The following is a 14567-nucleotide window of genomic DNA, read 5'->3' on the forward strand; positions in this document are numbered from 1 at the left end:
AAAGCACCATTGTTCTGTGCATTCAGTAGTGGTTCCTGGGTCAAATGCTTTGTTGGTATCATGAGCTGTTTCAGCAGCTTTTCAGCCTAGCTTTAATTGAAATAAGAAAAATGTGTGAATTTGCTTTTTTCCATCTTGCTTTCAACATTCTGAAAAGAAGACATAATTGTTTGAAAACGACTCTAATTTAAACGGTTAGATAGAGCGAAAAACACTCTTAAAATGATATATAAAGTATAGGTATTATGACAAAAACTTATTTGGAATTACATAATTTGAAATCAAAATAAAAAGTTTCACAAGAACCTTCTTGTCAACTAATAATAATCTATATATCTATAAAAGTGAACCTGTCTGTCTGTCTGTGTGCGTGTGTGTCTGTGTACATTTCCCTATGCAATAACTCTGTCAATTTTAAATCTACAGACTCGAAATTTGATATACAAGGTACTGAGATTTAGGAAAATCTTTGTAATCCGTTTTTGCCCAGAAATTTGGCTGTTAAGGGGTCAAAGTCCAATGATTTGACCTTTGAGAACTCTACCAAACTCCTCTGCCAATTTTGGGTCTAAACAATTGAAATTTTAGATATAGGTTCGTTGGACATGGATCTAACTTAATAACTTGAGCTGAGCCCAAAACAATAAATAGAGATCAAAGTTAAAAAAAAATTGACCTCTGCGGTCTCTATCAAATTACTCAGACAATTTCTGATCTAAACATTTGAAATTTTACATAAAGGGCATTCAAATAGGGAAAACTTTTTAATCAGTTTGGGTTGAAAATTTAAGCTATCAATATGTAAATGTATATATGTATGTTTGCATGTTTGCCTAAAACTTTCGACAGAGGCAATGGATTTTCACAACCCACAAATGGGCACTTTTAAATAGGGAGGGGTCGCTTTTTTCGCCGATATTTTCGAAAGCCATCCCCTCTTTTCGATTGTCTAGCCTTAATTTAAACCTACATCACTTCCGGTTTGGCAGTGGTCGTAACAGCAAAGACGTCACGTTTTTTCTTGTTCTCTTCCTTCTTCGTGGTACGGGTTCGAGCCTGCCTTCCTGTTACCACTTTTTTTTTTTTTTTGCTCAACATACACCTCCAAACACCCGGGCAACGCTGGGCTGAAATGCTAGTAATAATAATAATAATAATATTGTAATCATGTTATAATAACAATAAAATCTATATAATATTCTGCTTGTTCCTTCCCTAGTTAGTCCCTACGTTATGCTACACTTTGAATGTCAATGTTTGTTTTTCAAGTAGAAGTTAAAAAATGAATAAGACATGCTTTTTTGTAGCTAAAAATCTGGCTATTATTTGTATGAAACTAAAACTATGTGATTTCACTCATGAAAATCAAAAGTAACATTATACCATAAATAACTATAATGATGAAATATTGATCTCAGATGCGCCCCTGTCTTATCAAAGAACCTTCTCAAAGATGCTGAGTCTTTCTGCTTGTGTGGTAATAAAACTTCTCAAATGCACTTATGATATTAAGCTGTACAAGGGTGTTAACTTTTATCAAAATTGAACTGTTCCTTCTTTAATCAGATTTTTTCAGTTATCGATTTTTGATACTTAGCAGAGGTATTCCAATACAAAACCTATCTAAGAACACTCCCAGACAGATAAAGTAAATTTGTATGAAATGTTCTAAAACATCGGTTTAGCAGTTTTGGAGTCCATAGGGAATGAACACACAGACACACACACAAAGTGTGTTTTATATACAGGTAGATATTAGAATAAACATTGCTATTTTAAAGGATATACATATTATGTAAAAATTAAAACGACTTAATCTCTTATTGTATTATTTTTTAATTGTGGTGGGTGATGTTGTATCAGTTCTGTTGTTATAAAACTGTCTTCTCAGGAATTACCTCCTCCTTTGAAGATCAGTCGATGTACAAGGTGGAACGATAAATTTGTCGCCCTTAAGAAAGCAACACTATGGCTTTATTTTAAAACTTTTATTGAAAAAAATCAATTCAGGTAACTTGATTATATAGTAGAGCTGACATCTATTCAATGTAGCCGCCTTCAGCCTCAATCATCGCCTTGATACAGGTCCGGAACTGGGAGCATGCCTTTTTCATAAACGCCGATGGGAGCTTGGCGGATGACGGCAATCAGGCTGGTTTTGGTCTTGTGAGAGGTCATGTTGGTGATGTTCTTGATGTATGATCAAATGAAATAGTCCAGTGAGTTCAGGTCGAGAGAGGAGGGGGGGCAATGAGAGAAGGGTACAAAGTCGTAGTACTCCTTCTGAAGCTAATCCTAGGTCCCTTTGGACTTGTGGGCTAATGCCGAGTCCTGCTGCTACACTCAGGATCTGCCAGCAGCCACCCAATTGCACCAGGGGATCACCACACTCTTCAGCACATCCAGGTATACTTCGACTTCAAAGGTATGAGATGGCATGGTGTGGCCCTCATGTGAAACCACACCAAAGACCATAACCGTGGTTGGAAACTTTGTTTTCATCACCCTGGGCACGTCCCTGTTATTCCTGGCAATCCAGCGATGCATTTTGAGGGTGCTGGCAATGGTTCTGTTGTCATAACTTGGATCGGTAGAGAGCATGAATTTTACAGTGGCGCATCTCCCATCTCTCTCATTGAACATTGTGTCACTTTCAGACATGAAAGTAGGCTCCTATCACTCTTGGGATTTGTACACAACTGGCCAACTAAAAAACAACAAAAAAATAAAACTGCTTTTCATCAAATGGAAATGGAATCATGTCATCTTTTCTAGGACAACAATTTTATCGTTCCACTCTTTAGTTTGTTAACTATGATATTATCCTCCCAGTCTTTCAAAAATATATGTATATACCTGCTATAATTTTATAAACAAAAAGGGAATAGTTAAGTTGTTATGCAGTGGTGTTGTGTTTGAATAATTTTTTTTTTTTTATTTAATATTGAATAAACTGTTCACAAATTCTCCAGCCCTTTGTCATAGTTGGGTTGGTGAATCTGTGCTCCATTGAAGGTTCTTGATAAATTGCAGAAACGTATCTGTAATTTGACTGGTCCTACCCTTTCTTTTTACTGTAACCTCTCTCTCACAGACGTAATGTTGCTAGTCTCCGTTTTTTCTACAAATAGTATAACAACATGTAATCCTCAGGATTGTCTGTTTTATTACCTGCTTCCTTTGTTCCAGCTCATTTAACTCATTGGTCTAGAGGTCTCCATCAATTCGCTGTAATAGAGCTTCCTATTCCAGTTGCTTCTTTCCAAGGATTGCAAGGTTGTGGAACTCTCCCCCTGCTCACTGTTTTCTTTCTACTAACAACTTATTATTTTTTTTCTTTTTCAAGACTAAGGCTAATAGGCATCTCCTGTCTTTGCAATAATCATCTTTTGTTCTTGGTAGCTCCTTACATCAAGTGGCTTCATGCCTTGTCTTGAGCGATTTTCATTAAAAAAAAAATGAATAATGTTCAGTTTTACAATAAATCTGGTTGCTCTTCAATTTTCTATTTTTTATAGTGAAACCAAAAAGAAAAAGAAAAAGAAATTGAAACCATCAATGTCGACTGAAGAATCTGTTGTAAGAAAACTTCTTTTTCCTTGGGAAATAATGTTTCTTTTTGTTTTATTTTGTTTTGTTTTTTTCAATATATATTTTGCACAAACATTAAATATGATACGAGTAAAAAAGTAACAGAACAAATTTTCTGGGAAAACTCCGGTTGCTCCCTTAGGGGTGCCTTTCAGGTTAAAATGGCTAAAATTGACACTTTTGTGCTTATTAAAAAATTTGATGCCATTGATTTTTATAAAACTTTCTGAAAAGTTGTAACTAACTGATTTCTATATAATTTTGTTTGTCTATACTTCGCGATAACTCTTGGGTGTGCCCCAGGGGTTCTTTTAGGGCTAATAAAAACTCTCCATTTTTGGGACTATTTTACCATATTTGTTCAAAATTTTCTATGTATGTCTATTTAGCAGTTTTGCATGATGCTGAACTCAAATTTAAATATGTTAAGGCCTTGGGGATGTTTCTGATTCATAAAATCACAGAAAACTGGTTAAATGGTGGGGGGGGGGATGATGGTCTTAGTCATTTCTTTTTTTGCATGGTGCAGAACTCAAATTTACATGTGTTAAGGCCTAAAACTGCACCGTTTGTTCATTTTCACCAGTATTTGGCGTCCCCTGGGGACTATTTGGGGCTAAATGGGGGTGGGGTGGCAAATGCTGAACTTTGTCATTTTGTTCATGCCTCGTTCACTGTGCAGTCATGGGAGACCATGCATGCTTCACTTGTTTTTTTTTATATGAAAGCTAAGTTAATCAGTGTTTGTTTTCTTAAAGCTTTTCTTTTACATATTGTAATCACAAAATATATATTAAAATATTCGTTGACTTTGAGATTAAGTTATACTTTAATTAACCATCAATTAACCATACAGCATAATCATGTTGACACACTAGTTCTCATCAGATAACCAGTTAAGCAATGATGAGCCTGGCTAATACCAGATGGGTGACGATTTGGGAAAAGCAGGCTCTGTATATGCTCTCCACTTATCTTGGAATTGTTTTCAGTTGTTCTCAATTTCTACTTGCCACTGGAATAAAACAGTGCTGACTCAGGAGAGGTGTGGTTGGAGAAGTAATAAATTCATGTGCAACTCATAGCATCATCAGTGATGTTCATCTTCATCGATAATGACTGTTTAATCATTGATAATAACTATTTAATAAACTATGATTTGCAATAATATGAATTGGAACAAATACATAGAAGATACTGCCAAGACTGCTGCAAGGAATATGTGCTTTTTCTACCATGCTAGAAAACTTTTCACATCTGCTAGTATTCAATATCTCTACACAACCACAATTTACTCATGCATGGAGTATTGTTTTCACATCTGGGCTGATACATCAACCGCAAGTCTCTTCTTTAACAAGGTCCAAAAATGTCTGTGATCTAATATGTCCCTCACTGTCCACCAAACTTCAGCCCCTTTCCCATCGCTACAGTGTTACATCATTGTCCTAGTTTTATAAGTGCTTTAATGGAATATGTTTTGATGAATTTGCTGCTCTGTTGCCCCCCCCCCCCTGATGTGAATACTCCCTACCAACTCAACAGTGAGCTAGATAACCACCCCTTCACCATAGAGATCCCCAAATGCTGTAAAGCTTTCAACTCTATAGCTTCTTTCTTCGAACTGCTAACCTTTGGAAATTCCTCCTGACATGCTCTTTTCCTGACTGTACCAAGATACAGAAATTTGTATGTATGACTCTTTATAATTCTTGTTTTTATTGCTCTCTCTCTTTCTCTCTCTCTCTCTCTCTCTCTCTCTCTCTCTCTCTCTCTCTCTCTCTCTCACACACACACTATCTCTCTCTCTTTCTATCTCTTTTATTAACAAAAGATAATTAAATTATAAAGGAAAGTTTGCAGTTATCTATTATAAATAATGGGGAATATCATCACAGTAGTAATACTATTTAACACATAATTGGAATGAGAAAGAAAGAGAGGGAGATATAGCAAACAGGAAAACTGATGATTGTTTTTGACAACTTTTTTGTACCTCTGTTGTTGTCAAAATCAATTATATGGCAAATAAATGTTATCAAAGGTAAGATAAGTTACTTTTCTACCTAACTGGATAAATTTTTAGTGTTTTCATTTAATGTAAAGTGTTTATTTGGTTTGAAAAACAAGTAGCGTTGAGCGCTTTGTAATAACAAGAAAAATGGCTGCAATGTCTCATTACATCTTTGAAATCTCGGCAATGACTTGAAAATATAACAAAATGGTTGTAGAAACCCACCCAATAAATGTTACCGTGACATTTAAACTTAAGTAAAAACACTAAAAACATATCCAGCTAGGTAGAAAAGTAAGTTATCTTGCCTTTGGTAACATTTATTTGTTATATATTTGTTTTTTTTACCACTTTTTCGTTTTCTTTAAAGACTGAAAAATATCCAAAGGTGTGAGGCACAAAGATAGTCATAACTTCCTTAATTTTAATTGGATTTTAAAAATTGAAAAAAAAGTTTCTCTTTTGACTCATCAAGCACTTTTTATGTATTCCATTATTGAGATATTTTAAGCCATTTCAATTTTTTCATGTGTATTGCTAAGTTAATCAACTTAGGAGTTAGAAAGCTGAGATGATATATAACATGGTCCCCCCTCGCCAAACTTTCACAAGAAACACTAGACTAGCTGAAAACATTATCAATAATTTTCCCCACTCTTTATCTGTGCCTAAACCTAAACATAGATTCCATGATCAAAGCTTCTTTCTTAGAACTGCACGCCTGTGGAATTGTCTTCCGTTTTCCTGCTTTCCAGCTGTCTATAATATGGTTGTCTTCAAGTCCAACGTGAACAAGTTTCTGATGAGCCGTTCCACTTAAGTTAACAAATTTACCGAACTTCCATTACTATCGATTACTATATTGTCCTTTTGACTCTCTACACTCTTTAACCCTTATCCTTGAGTGGCCTATCAGCCTTGATAAGTGGTGACGCCTATGTAAAAAAAACAACAACAAAAAAAACATAGTATTATCTTGAGTGTGTCAAATGGATAGACAAAAGAATAGAAAAAACTTAGTTTTTCAAAATAACATTCTGAGAACAATGTGTATAGTGAAGCGCATGGCAAATCGCAACATATATAAACTAGTATAGAATCCCTATGCTCGGGGAACTCTTGGAAAACCTACCTTGTGTTAAGATGATCCTGCGTATGTTTTGGGGACATGCTCATTTTCATTACATATCAAATGAGTACTTGTTATTTTTTATGTTCAGATGCAGCAATTGAAATGCTTGCAAAAAGATGAAGATCCTTGTATCTCTGCAAATACATACAATCCCAAAGAAACAGCCGGCTCAAAGAAAATGGATAACCTTTCCTCTGGTAAGATATATTTTATGATCGTCGAATTATGGGATTATCCCCCTTTTTTGCCACATATAAAAATTTTTCTTAGTTTTGTAATTTCAAAACTAGTTAGGAATGATATTAAACCAGAGTGTATACATATATATACAAACACACACACACACACATATATATATATATATATTAACTATATATTCAAACATTGCAATCATAAAAACTGTTTCTGATTCATAAAATCACAGAAAACTGGTTTCTATTGACTAGAGATTCTTGTTCTGGGCAATAAGTATAACCAAAAACACATTTGCAGGAAACTTAAGCTATTTGCTTTAAAATGATGAACACAAATATTTTATAAAATTTCAGGTGACACTGAACTTGATTCGCCAAGGAAAGAAAAGTCAAGGAAAACCTTGGACCCAAAAAAGAGAAAATCAAAACCTTTGCCTAAAATTGAAATGGAGGAATTCAGAAATGAAGATGAGTATGTAAAGCCTATGATCTTCTTATTAAATATTACTGATCTCTTTTCTCCCTCCTCCTCTCTCTCTCTCTCTCTCTCTCTCTCTCTCTCTCTGTCCTTCTCCTCTTCTCTCTGTGGTAAAAGGATCACTCAATCTCAATTAAACTGATTCGTTTTTATTGACTCCTTAAAGCTTGCCGTTGCTCGTGTGTGGTGCAGTTAATGAAAATCAATAAGATGTGTACATTTGACTGTTAGGACATGAATACATAATATTGATTATGTTACAAATATTGTATTCTTCTCAGTTATTACTAGGGCTGTGACAACAGAATATTCTTTTCATTCTTTTGACTCTTAAGTATATATTCGACACAGTAAGACACAGTCAATCAACCGAGAACTACATCAGTCTATATAAAAACATATAAGATATTAACGGATATATACTCGAGAGTCAAAACAATGAAAAGAATATGCTGTTGTCGCAGTTCTAATCATTACTAGCGCTATGGCAACAGAATATTCTTATCATTGTTTGGACTCTTGAGTATATATCTGACACAGACACAGTTAATCAATCGAGAACCATATCACTCTATATAAAAACATGTAAGATATTAACTGATATATACTCGAGAGTCAAAATAATGAAAAGAATATTCTCTTGTCACACCCCTAGTTATTACATATGAGCTCTGTAGGATCTAAAGTCATGACCATTGAGCTACGTTTACACCTGCAGTATTCACTGGATTTGATTTACTTCACTTTTTATATTGGTAGAAATTGAATACAGTTTCTCCTCTTATTAAAATGCAATGAATGTTAAAAAATTTGACTTTCTCTAGCATTATATATACACACACAATATATATATATATAATTTGTTTATTATATAAACGTTATTGGTTACATATGTGCATACATGTTTCAGTGGAATCCCAATTCAAGGATAACACTTCGGCAGACCAAAATAGAATCGATATTGGTCTGATGCTTGAATTTGGATTCTACTGAAAGAAATATGCACACATGTAACCAATAATGTTTGTTCAATAAATAGACTGTATACAAGCTCTGTCCTGCATTGAGCACTCTTTAATAATCATGTGAGTTTCATTGGATTTACATCTAGGGAACCAATTAATATATATATATATATATATATATATTTTGTCATCCACATACAGTATTGTTTCGTTGTATCACAACTCATCAGTGCGGCTAGACATACACTTTTCCTCAGCTGAAGATCGAATCTAAAACCGTTGCATTGACAGTCGGCAGCTCTCACCAACAGTGCCGTAAATATTTCTCCTTGAGTGTGAATTAAATCCACACCCACCTGATATATATATATATATATATATATATATATATATATATCAGAATTTTTAGCCTGTTAAAAACTCGAAAAATGTTATCGTCCTTGACTTAGAATGAATGAGTGCTTTATATCAAATTGATTGTTAAATATGGTTAAATTTGTGCTCATTTTTGCATAAAATCTAAACCCGTATTAATCTCTAACTTTGTATTGAATGAATATCATAATACTTAGTATGTTGTACTTTATCATAACAAAGGTCCATACAAAATTTTAGGCAGATCGGCACTGTAGTTTCCTAAAAAATGTGAGAGTAAATGACTTACTTGTAGTTTCATCAAATACTTTTGAAAGCAAAATCTGATCCCGCATTTTGCTAAATCCTACCCTCTGATGAGAAGGAAAGTATTTCTTCGGAACTCCTCGGATTAAGGACTATCCACTTATTTAGTGTTTCCTTTTTTAAATTAAATATGTTTTTAACTCTTTTTCAAAGTGTTTTTCAACATGTTTTATTAACTACTTGTTCTTATTATAAGCTCTATCTCCTATTTGGTTTTATCGAGCTTTTACATCTGATTGAGATTACTTTATAAATATTATTTCTTTAATATTTATAATATTCTTTAATATTGCCATCTTGGATTATTTTGGTAAACTTAACTGTAATTCTTATGTTGTTTATTGTTATTATTATCGGTTGTTTACCAGGGAACAGTGTTTCATGGTAAACAACTGATGATCCCTTTAAAACATTCATGTAAGTAAAACTATTCAGCGATATGGGAGATTAATTGACTGACAAAATAATGTTCTAACAAAGGATAATTTTTATTTTTTTTAATAGTTTTAAAGATTTAAAAGAGACTTCAAAGATTATATATATATATATATATATATATATATATATATATATATATATATATGTCTTTGAAGTTTTTAACCTTTAAAACTATACAAAAAAATATTTTTTATCATTCGTTAGAAAACCATCCAGTCAGTAAGTCATTTAATCACCTGCAATCACTGCATCAACTCGCTCTCGAATTTACTATAGTACTAATAATTTATTTTTCAAGGGATCATCAGTTGTTTACCATGAAACACTGTTTTGGGGATTTAAAAACAAAACAGTATATTACATCATGGCTCCCCAGCAGTGTTGATTACCCAAACTATTATATCCATTACTTTTAAATTTTTCAATTATTTGTACGGAAAAAGACGACTGACTACAGGTTTCTTTAAAATGTTTGACAACATGAATACATCCCTTAGTGCTTGTTCTATGCAAATTCATGTGTTTATTTAGAGGCATTACAGTTTCCCCTACGCATTGTAAATTACAGTTTTTACAGGACAACAGGTAGACCAAATTTTGGGACCTACATGACAAATTTCTTTAGAATGATTTCTAACAGAATAAATTTTATTAGTCACATTTGACTTATAGTCTTTCGATGTTATAAGAATATTACAAGTTTTACATAAGGGTGCTCCACAAGGAACAACCTTAAAATTATTTTCGGCCGAACAAGTCCCATTTGCCACTTCGAAAGAAGGAGTTCCTACTTCTATATTACTAATGACAACGGCTTGACCCTGTCGAGACATCTCCGACCTCCTTGGGAGGTAAGCCCTAGGGGAACTCACTAGTTCTGAGGACTGCCCAGACCTAGCTTGCAATCTAGTTTTAGTGACCATATTAAAAAGTTATTTGATAATTATTTTTGTATTTTATCAGAAAAAAAACTTTAGTACCTTTTGTACCAGAAAAGTATCTAAATAAGAGGAAGGGAACCTAGCCATACATATTCAAATACTCAATATATAGTCTTTGAAGTTTTTAACCTTTAAAACTATACAAAAAAATATTTTTTATCATTCGTTAGAAAACCATCTAGCCAGTAAGTCATTTAATCACCTGCAATCACTGCATCAACTCGCTCTCGAATTTACTATAATACCAATAATTTATTTTTCAAGGTATCATCAGTTGTTTACCATGAAACACTGTTTTGGGGATTTAAAAACAAAACAGTATATTACATCATGGCTCCCCAGCAGTGTTGATCAAACACAACCACCCTTAATCTTAGGAAGAAGGCATGTTACAAACATTTGATCCAATTTCCTATTCTTAATTGCAATTACTAAACTTTTCATACTATAAAAATGAATTTCTTACCTGTGTGATTCATCAATTTCCACATTTAAAAATGGATATATTTTTTAATATATATATATATATATATATATATATATATATATATATATATATATATATATATGCGTCTATGCCAGTAGTTTGTTTTTTAATGTTGCTAAATTTTAAAATAATGTTATGAAAGTTCTCCAATCATCAGAGGATCTACTGAATATTTCTAAGATAAATAACTTTTATCTATTGGCAACTGAAGAGTTGTGTATTATTTGCTAAGTTTATTTTTTTTACTTAGATATTTTTTACGTGAATCACGAAGTAAATTCATAATTTATAATATGAAACATCAAGTATTTGTTAAATTAAAGAAAAATGTTATTCTTTATGTGCAGTCTTCAAGAAATGATTCTTGCCTGTACTCTTGTTTGATCCAAAAGTTAGCATGTTTAGATTAAAAATTGAAATAATTTCTATTGCCTCAGGTTAATGTGATTGATAATTGGTATAAGTTTTTGGTTTGTATTGGATGAAGAAAGTGAAAACCAACAGACACAGACAATTTTGTCTTTATATATACAAGGTGGAACGATAAAAGTGTTGCCTTACAGAAAACAACACTACAGATTTATTTTGAAACTTTTATTGAAAAATCGATTCAGGTAATTTGATTACATAGTAGAGCTGACACTTATTCAATGTAGCCGCCTTCAACCTCAATCACCGCCTCGATATGCGTCCGGAACTGGGAGCATGCCTTTTCCACAAGCGTCAGCAAGAGCTTGGCGATACTCAATGGATGGCAGCAATCAGGCTGGCTTTGGTGTTGTGGGAGGTCATGTTGGTGATGTTCTCAACATATGACCAAATGAAGTAGTTCAGTAGGTTCAGGTAAGTGGAGGGCCAATGGGAGAAAGGTAGAAAATCGTAACACTCCTTCTGAAGCGAAGCCTGGGTCTCTTTGGACTTGTTTGCCTGCACCGAATCCTACTGCCACACTCAGGGTTTGCTAATGGCCACCTGATTGCACCAGGGGATCACCATACTCTTCAGCACATTCAGGTACACTTGGATGTTGACTTTCAAGCCAACTTCAAAGATGTGAGGTGGCACGATATGGACCTCACTTGAAACCACACCAAAGACCATAACCGTGGCCGATGACTTCATTTTCATCACCCTGGGCACGTCTCTGTTGTTAGTGGCAATCCAGCGATGCAATTTTGAGGGTGCTGGCAATGGTCCTGTTGTCATAACTTGGATAGGTAGAGAGCATGAGTTGTGCCGCAGAGCATCTGCGATCTTGCTTGTTGAACATTATGTCACTTTCAGACATGGTAGAAGGCTCCTGTTGCTCTTTGGATTTGTACACAACTAGCCAACTAATAGATGGTCTGCAACAAAAGAAAGAAAGCTGGTTTCAATCAAACAGAAATGGAATCATGTTGTATTTTCTAGGGAGACGATTTTATCGTTCTATTCTGTACATATGTATTAATGAGGTACCAAAAGTAATGCCTCCTATATTTTTAGTTCGATGGAATGTATGAAAAGGGATTGCAAATTGCATTCTTATGATGACTGCACTTATGCACTCCTGACCGAAAAGTTTCATCTCTCTATTGCAGATATTGACAATTTCTAAGCAAATCCTGTCATGGACAGGTGTCAGAAGCAGAGATGCTTCATTGAATTTCTCCATGTAGAAAAAATTGAACTGATTGGAGATTGGTTTGTCATTTTCAGAGTGGTAACAGAGCTGTGAGTGGCAAAGCATGGTCCGAACCTTTATGACCGAGGCATAAAAAATATTGGAATCGTCCCATCAATAATATATATATATGATATAATTTTTGTTTTGTTTTGTCAGAGATCTTCTTATTACCTCCCCAAAAGCAAAACCCCGGAAGAAAACAAAGAGTAAACAGTCAAAAGTTGAACTTGATACTGAGGAGGAAGTTGTTCCAGAGGTGAAGTTATGATTTTTTCTTTTTTTATAAGCGTGATGTTTTTCTTTTTCTTTCTTTTAAATGACACATTATTGTCAAGCTATTTAATATTTTAATAAAATGAACTTAAATGTGATTAAAATAAACCAATTTTTATTAACTATTAAAATCCCACATTTATTATCTAGGTAAAATGTTAATAAAATGTATCCTCTTTTATTAGTTATTTAAAATGCTAATAGAATGATCCCATTTTTATTAGCTACTAGCAGGGGTACCCGGCGTTGCTCGGATGTTTCGAGGTGTGTGCAGTTTTGAGTAAATCAAAACAAAAGAATAAAGTACCAGAAGTGTCTTCCTGAGACTGTTCATAATGTTCCCATTGTCGACTTCTTTTTCTGGTTGCAACTGCTGTTGTATTACGACTAAGGGAATTCTTTTTTGGTGGCATATTTTATAAAAGATTGTATTGTGTAAAAAGTGAAAAATTGTTATATACTCAACTAATGAGCTCTATGGTCTTGATGTTTGACTTTTGATATTTGATTGCCTTTTCAACTGAAAAAGAAAATACATTACTACACATTAATAATATCTCACTTTTAATCACTTTTATCGACTTTTTAAAACTTTTTTTACTCTTATTAAATGACAACGTTAATGTTTTTCTTTTATTATATTGAAATATTATATATATGAAATATTGAAATTACTCTTATATTGAAAGAAAAGACATTACTACACATTTATTAATAATATCTTCTTGAATATTAAAATAATTTCCCAACTTTTTTCATTTCTATGTGTTTTTAGTTTTGTGTGTTGAATGAAACTTTTTTTTTTCAGTACAACAATAGTTATCGACCCCGGTTCTTTGGCTGACAAACGACATCTGTCGGCGGTTCTTGAAATTTAATGGTGATAGAATAATAAATTTACTTACGTTTAATTAATGTTATTTTCTTTTTTAATAGCATTTTATTTTAAAATGACGACGTTTTTACTGTTTATGAATATTAAAAGAAAAATAATTACTAAACATTTATTAATAAGAAAATGGGTGCTAGTGCACTTATGATCCGCGGTATATTTTAAATCGTATTTCTAAGATTAAAGTTTAATGTTTTTTTTGTGCTGTAAGAACGTTATTATTTAAAAAGCCATTCTTAACATGGGGAGGGTGCAAATGCGCCTAAAAAAGTAGCATATCATTTTAGGGAATTAGGTAAGAGTGTTAATTTACAATAACACCTATGGCACCATTGGCACTTCTGCATGTCAGTAACATGGAGCGAATGCGTGTAATTTAGTTTCAAGAACCGCTGACAGATGTCGTTTGTCAGCCAAAGAACCGGGGTCGATAACTATTGTTGTAATGGAAAACAAAGAAAAGTTTCATTCAACACACAAAACTAAGAAAATGCTAATAAAAAAGAAAAAGTCGATAAAAGTGAGACATAAACAGTAAAACATTAAAAAAAAAAAAGATATTAACAAATGTTTAGTAATGTATTTTATTTCAATATTCATAAACATTAACGTTGTCATTTAAAAAGAGTAAAAAAAGTTTTAAAAAGTCGATAAAAGTGATTAAAAGTGAGATATTATTAATGTGTAGTAATGTATTTTATTTCAGTATTCATAAACAGTGAAACAATGTCGATAAAAAGTTGTTACTATGGCAACTAAAACATGTCCTTAGAAAGAAAGAAAGAAAAAAGAATGAAAGGAAAGAGCAAAACGGA

The 14567-nt window shown here is 33.2% G+C and overlaps 1 protein-coding gene across 1 annotated transcript in view; it reads left to right on the top strand.

The window, feature by feature from the left end:
* The window catches only part of LOC145298627 (jouberin-like), a 146611-nt gene that overhangs the window by 16547 nt on the left and 115497 nt on the right, over window positions 1–14567 (top strand). The window contains exons 3-6 of the mRNA XM_080144333.1: window positions 3519–3579; window positions 6826–6934; window positions 7286–7403; window positions 12744–12843. Coding sequence (XP_080000459.1) covers window positions 3519–3579; window positions 6826–6934; window positions 7286–7403; window positions 12744–12843 — 388 coding nt within the window. The remainder of the gene's footprint in view (window positions 1–3518; window positions 3580–6825; window positions 6935–7285; window positions 7404–12743; window positions 12844–14567) is intronic.

Source organism: Euprymna scolopes, chromosome 2 (genome assembly GCF_053919585.1).
Source record: "Euprymna scolopes isolate OS-2025 chromosome 2, ASM5391958v1, whole genome shotgun sequence".
Classification (NCBI taxonomy): Eukaryota; Metazoa; Mollusca; class Cephalopoda; order Sepiida; family Sepiolidae; genus Euprymna; species Euprymna scolopes.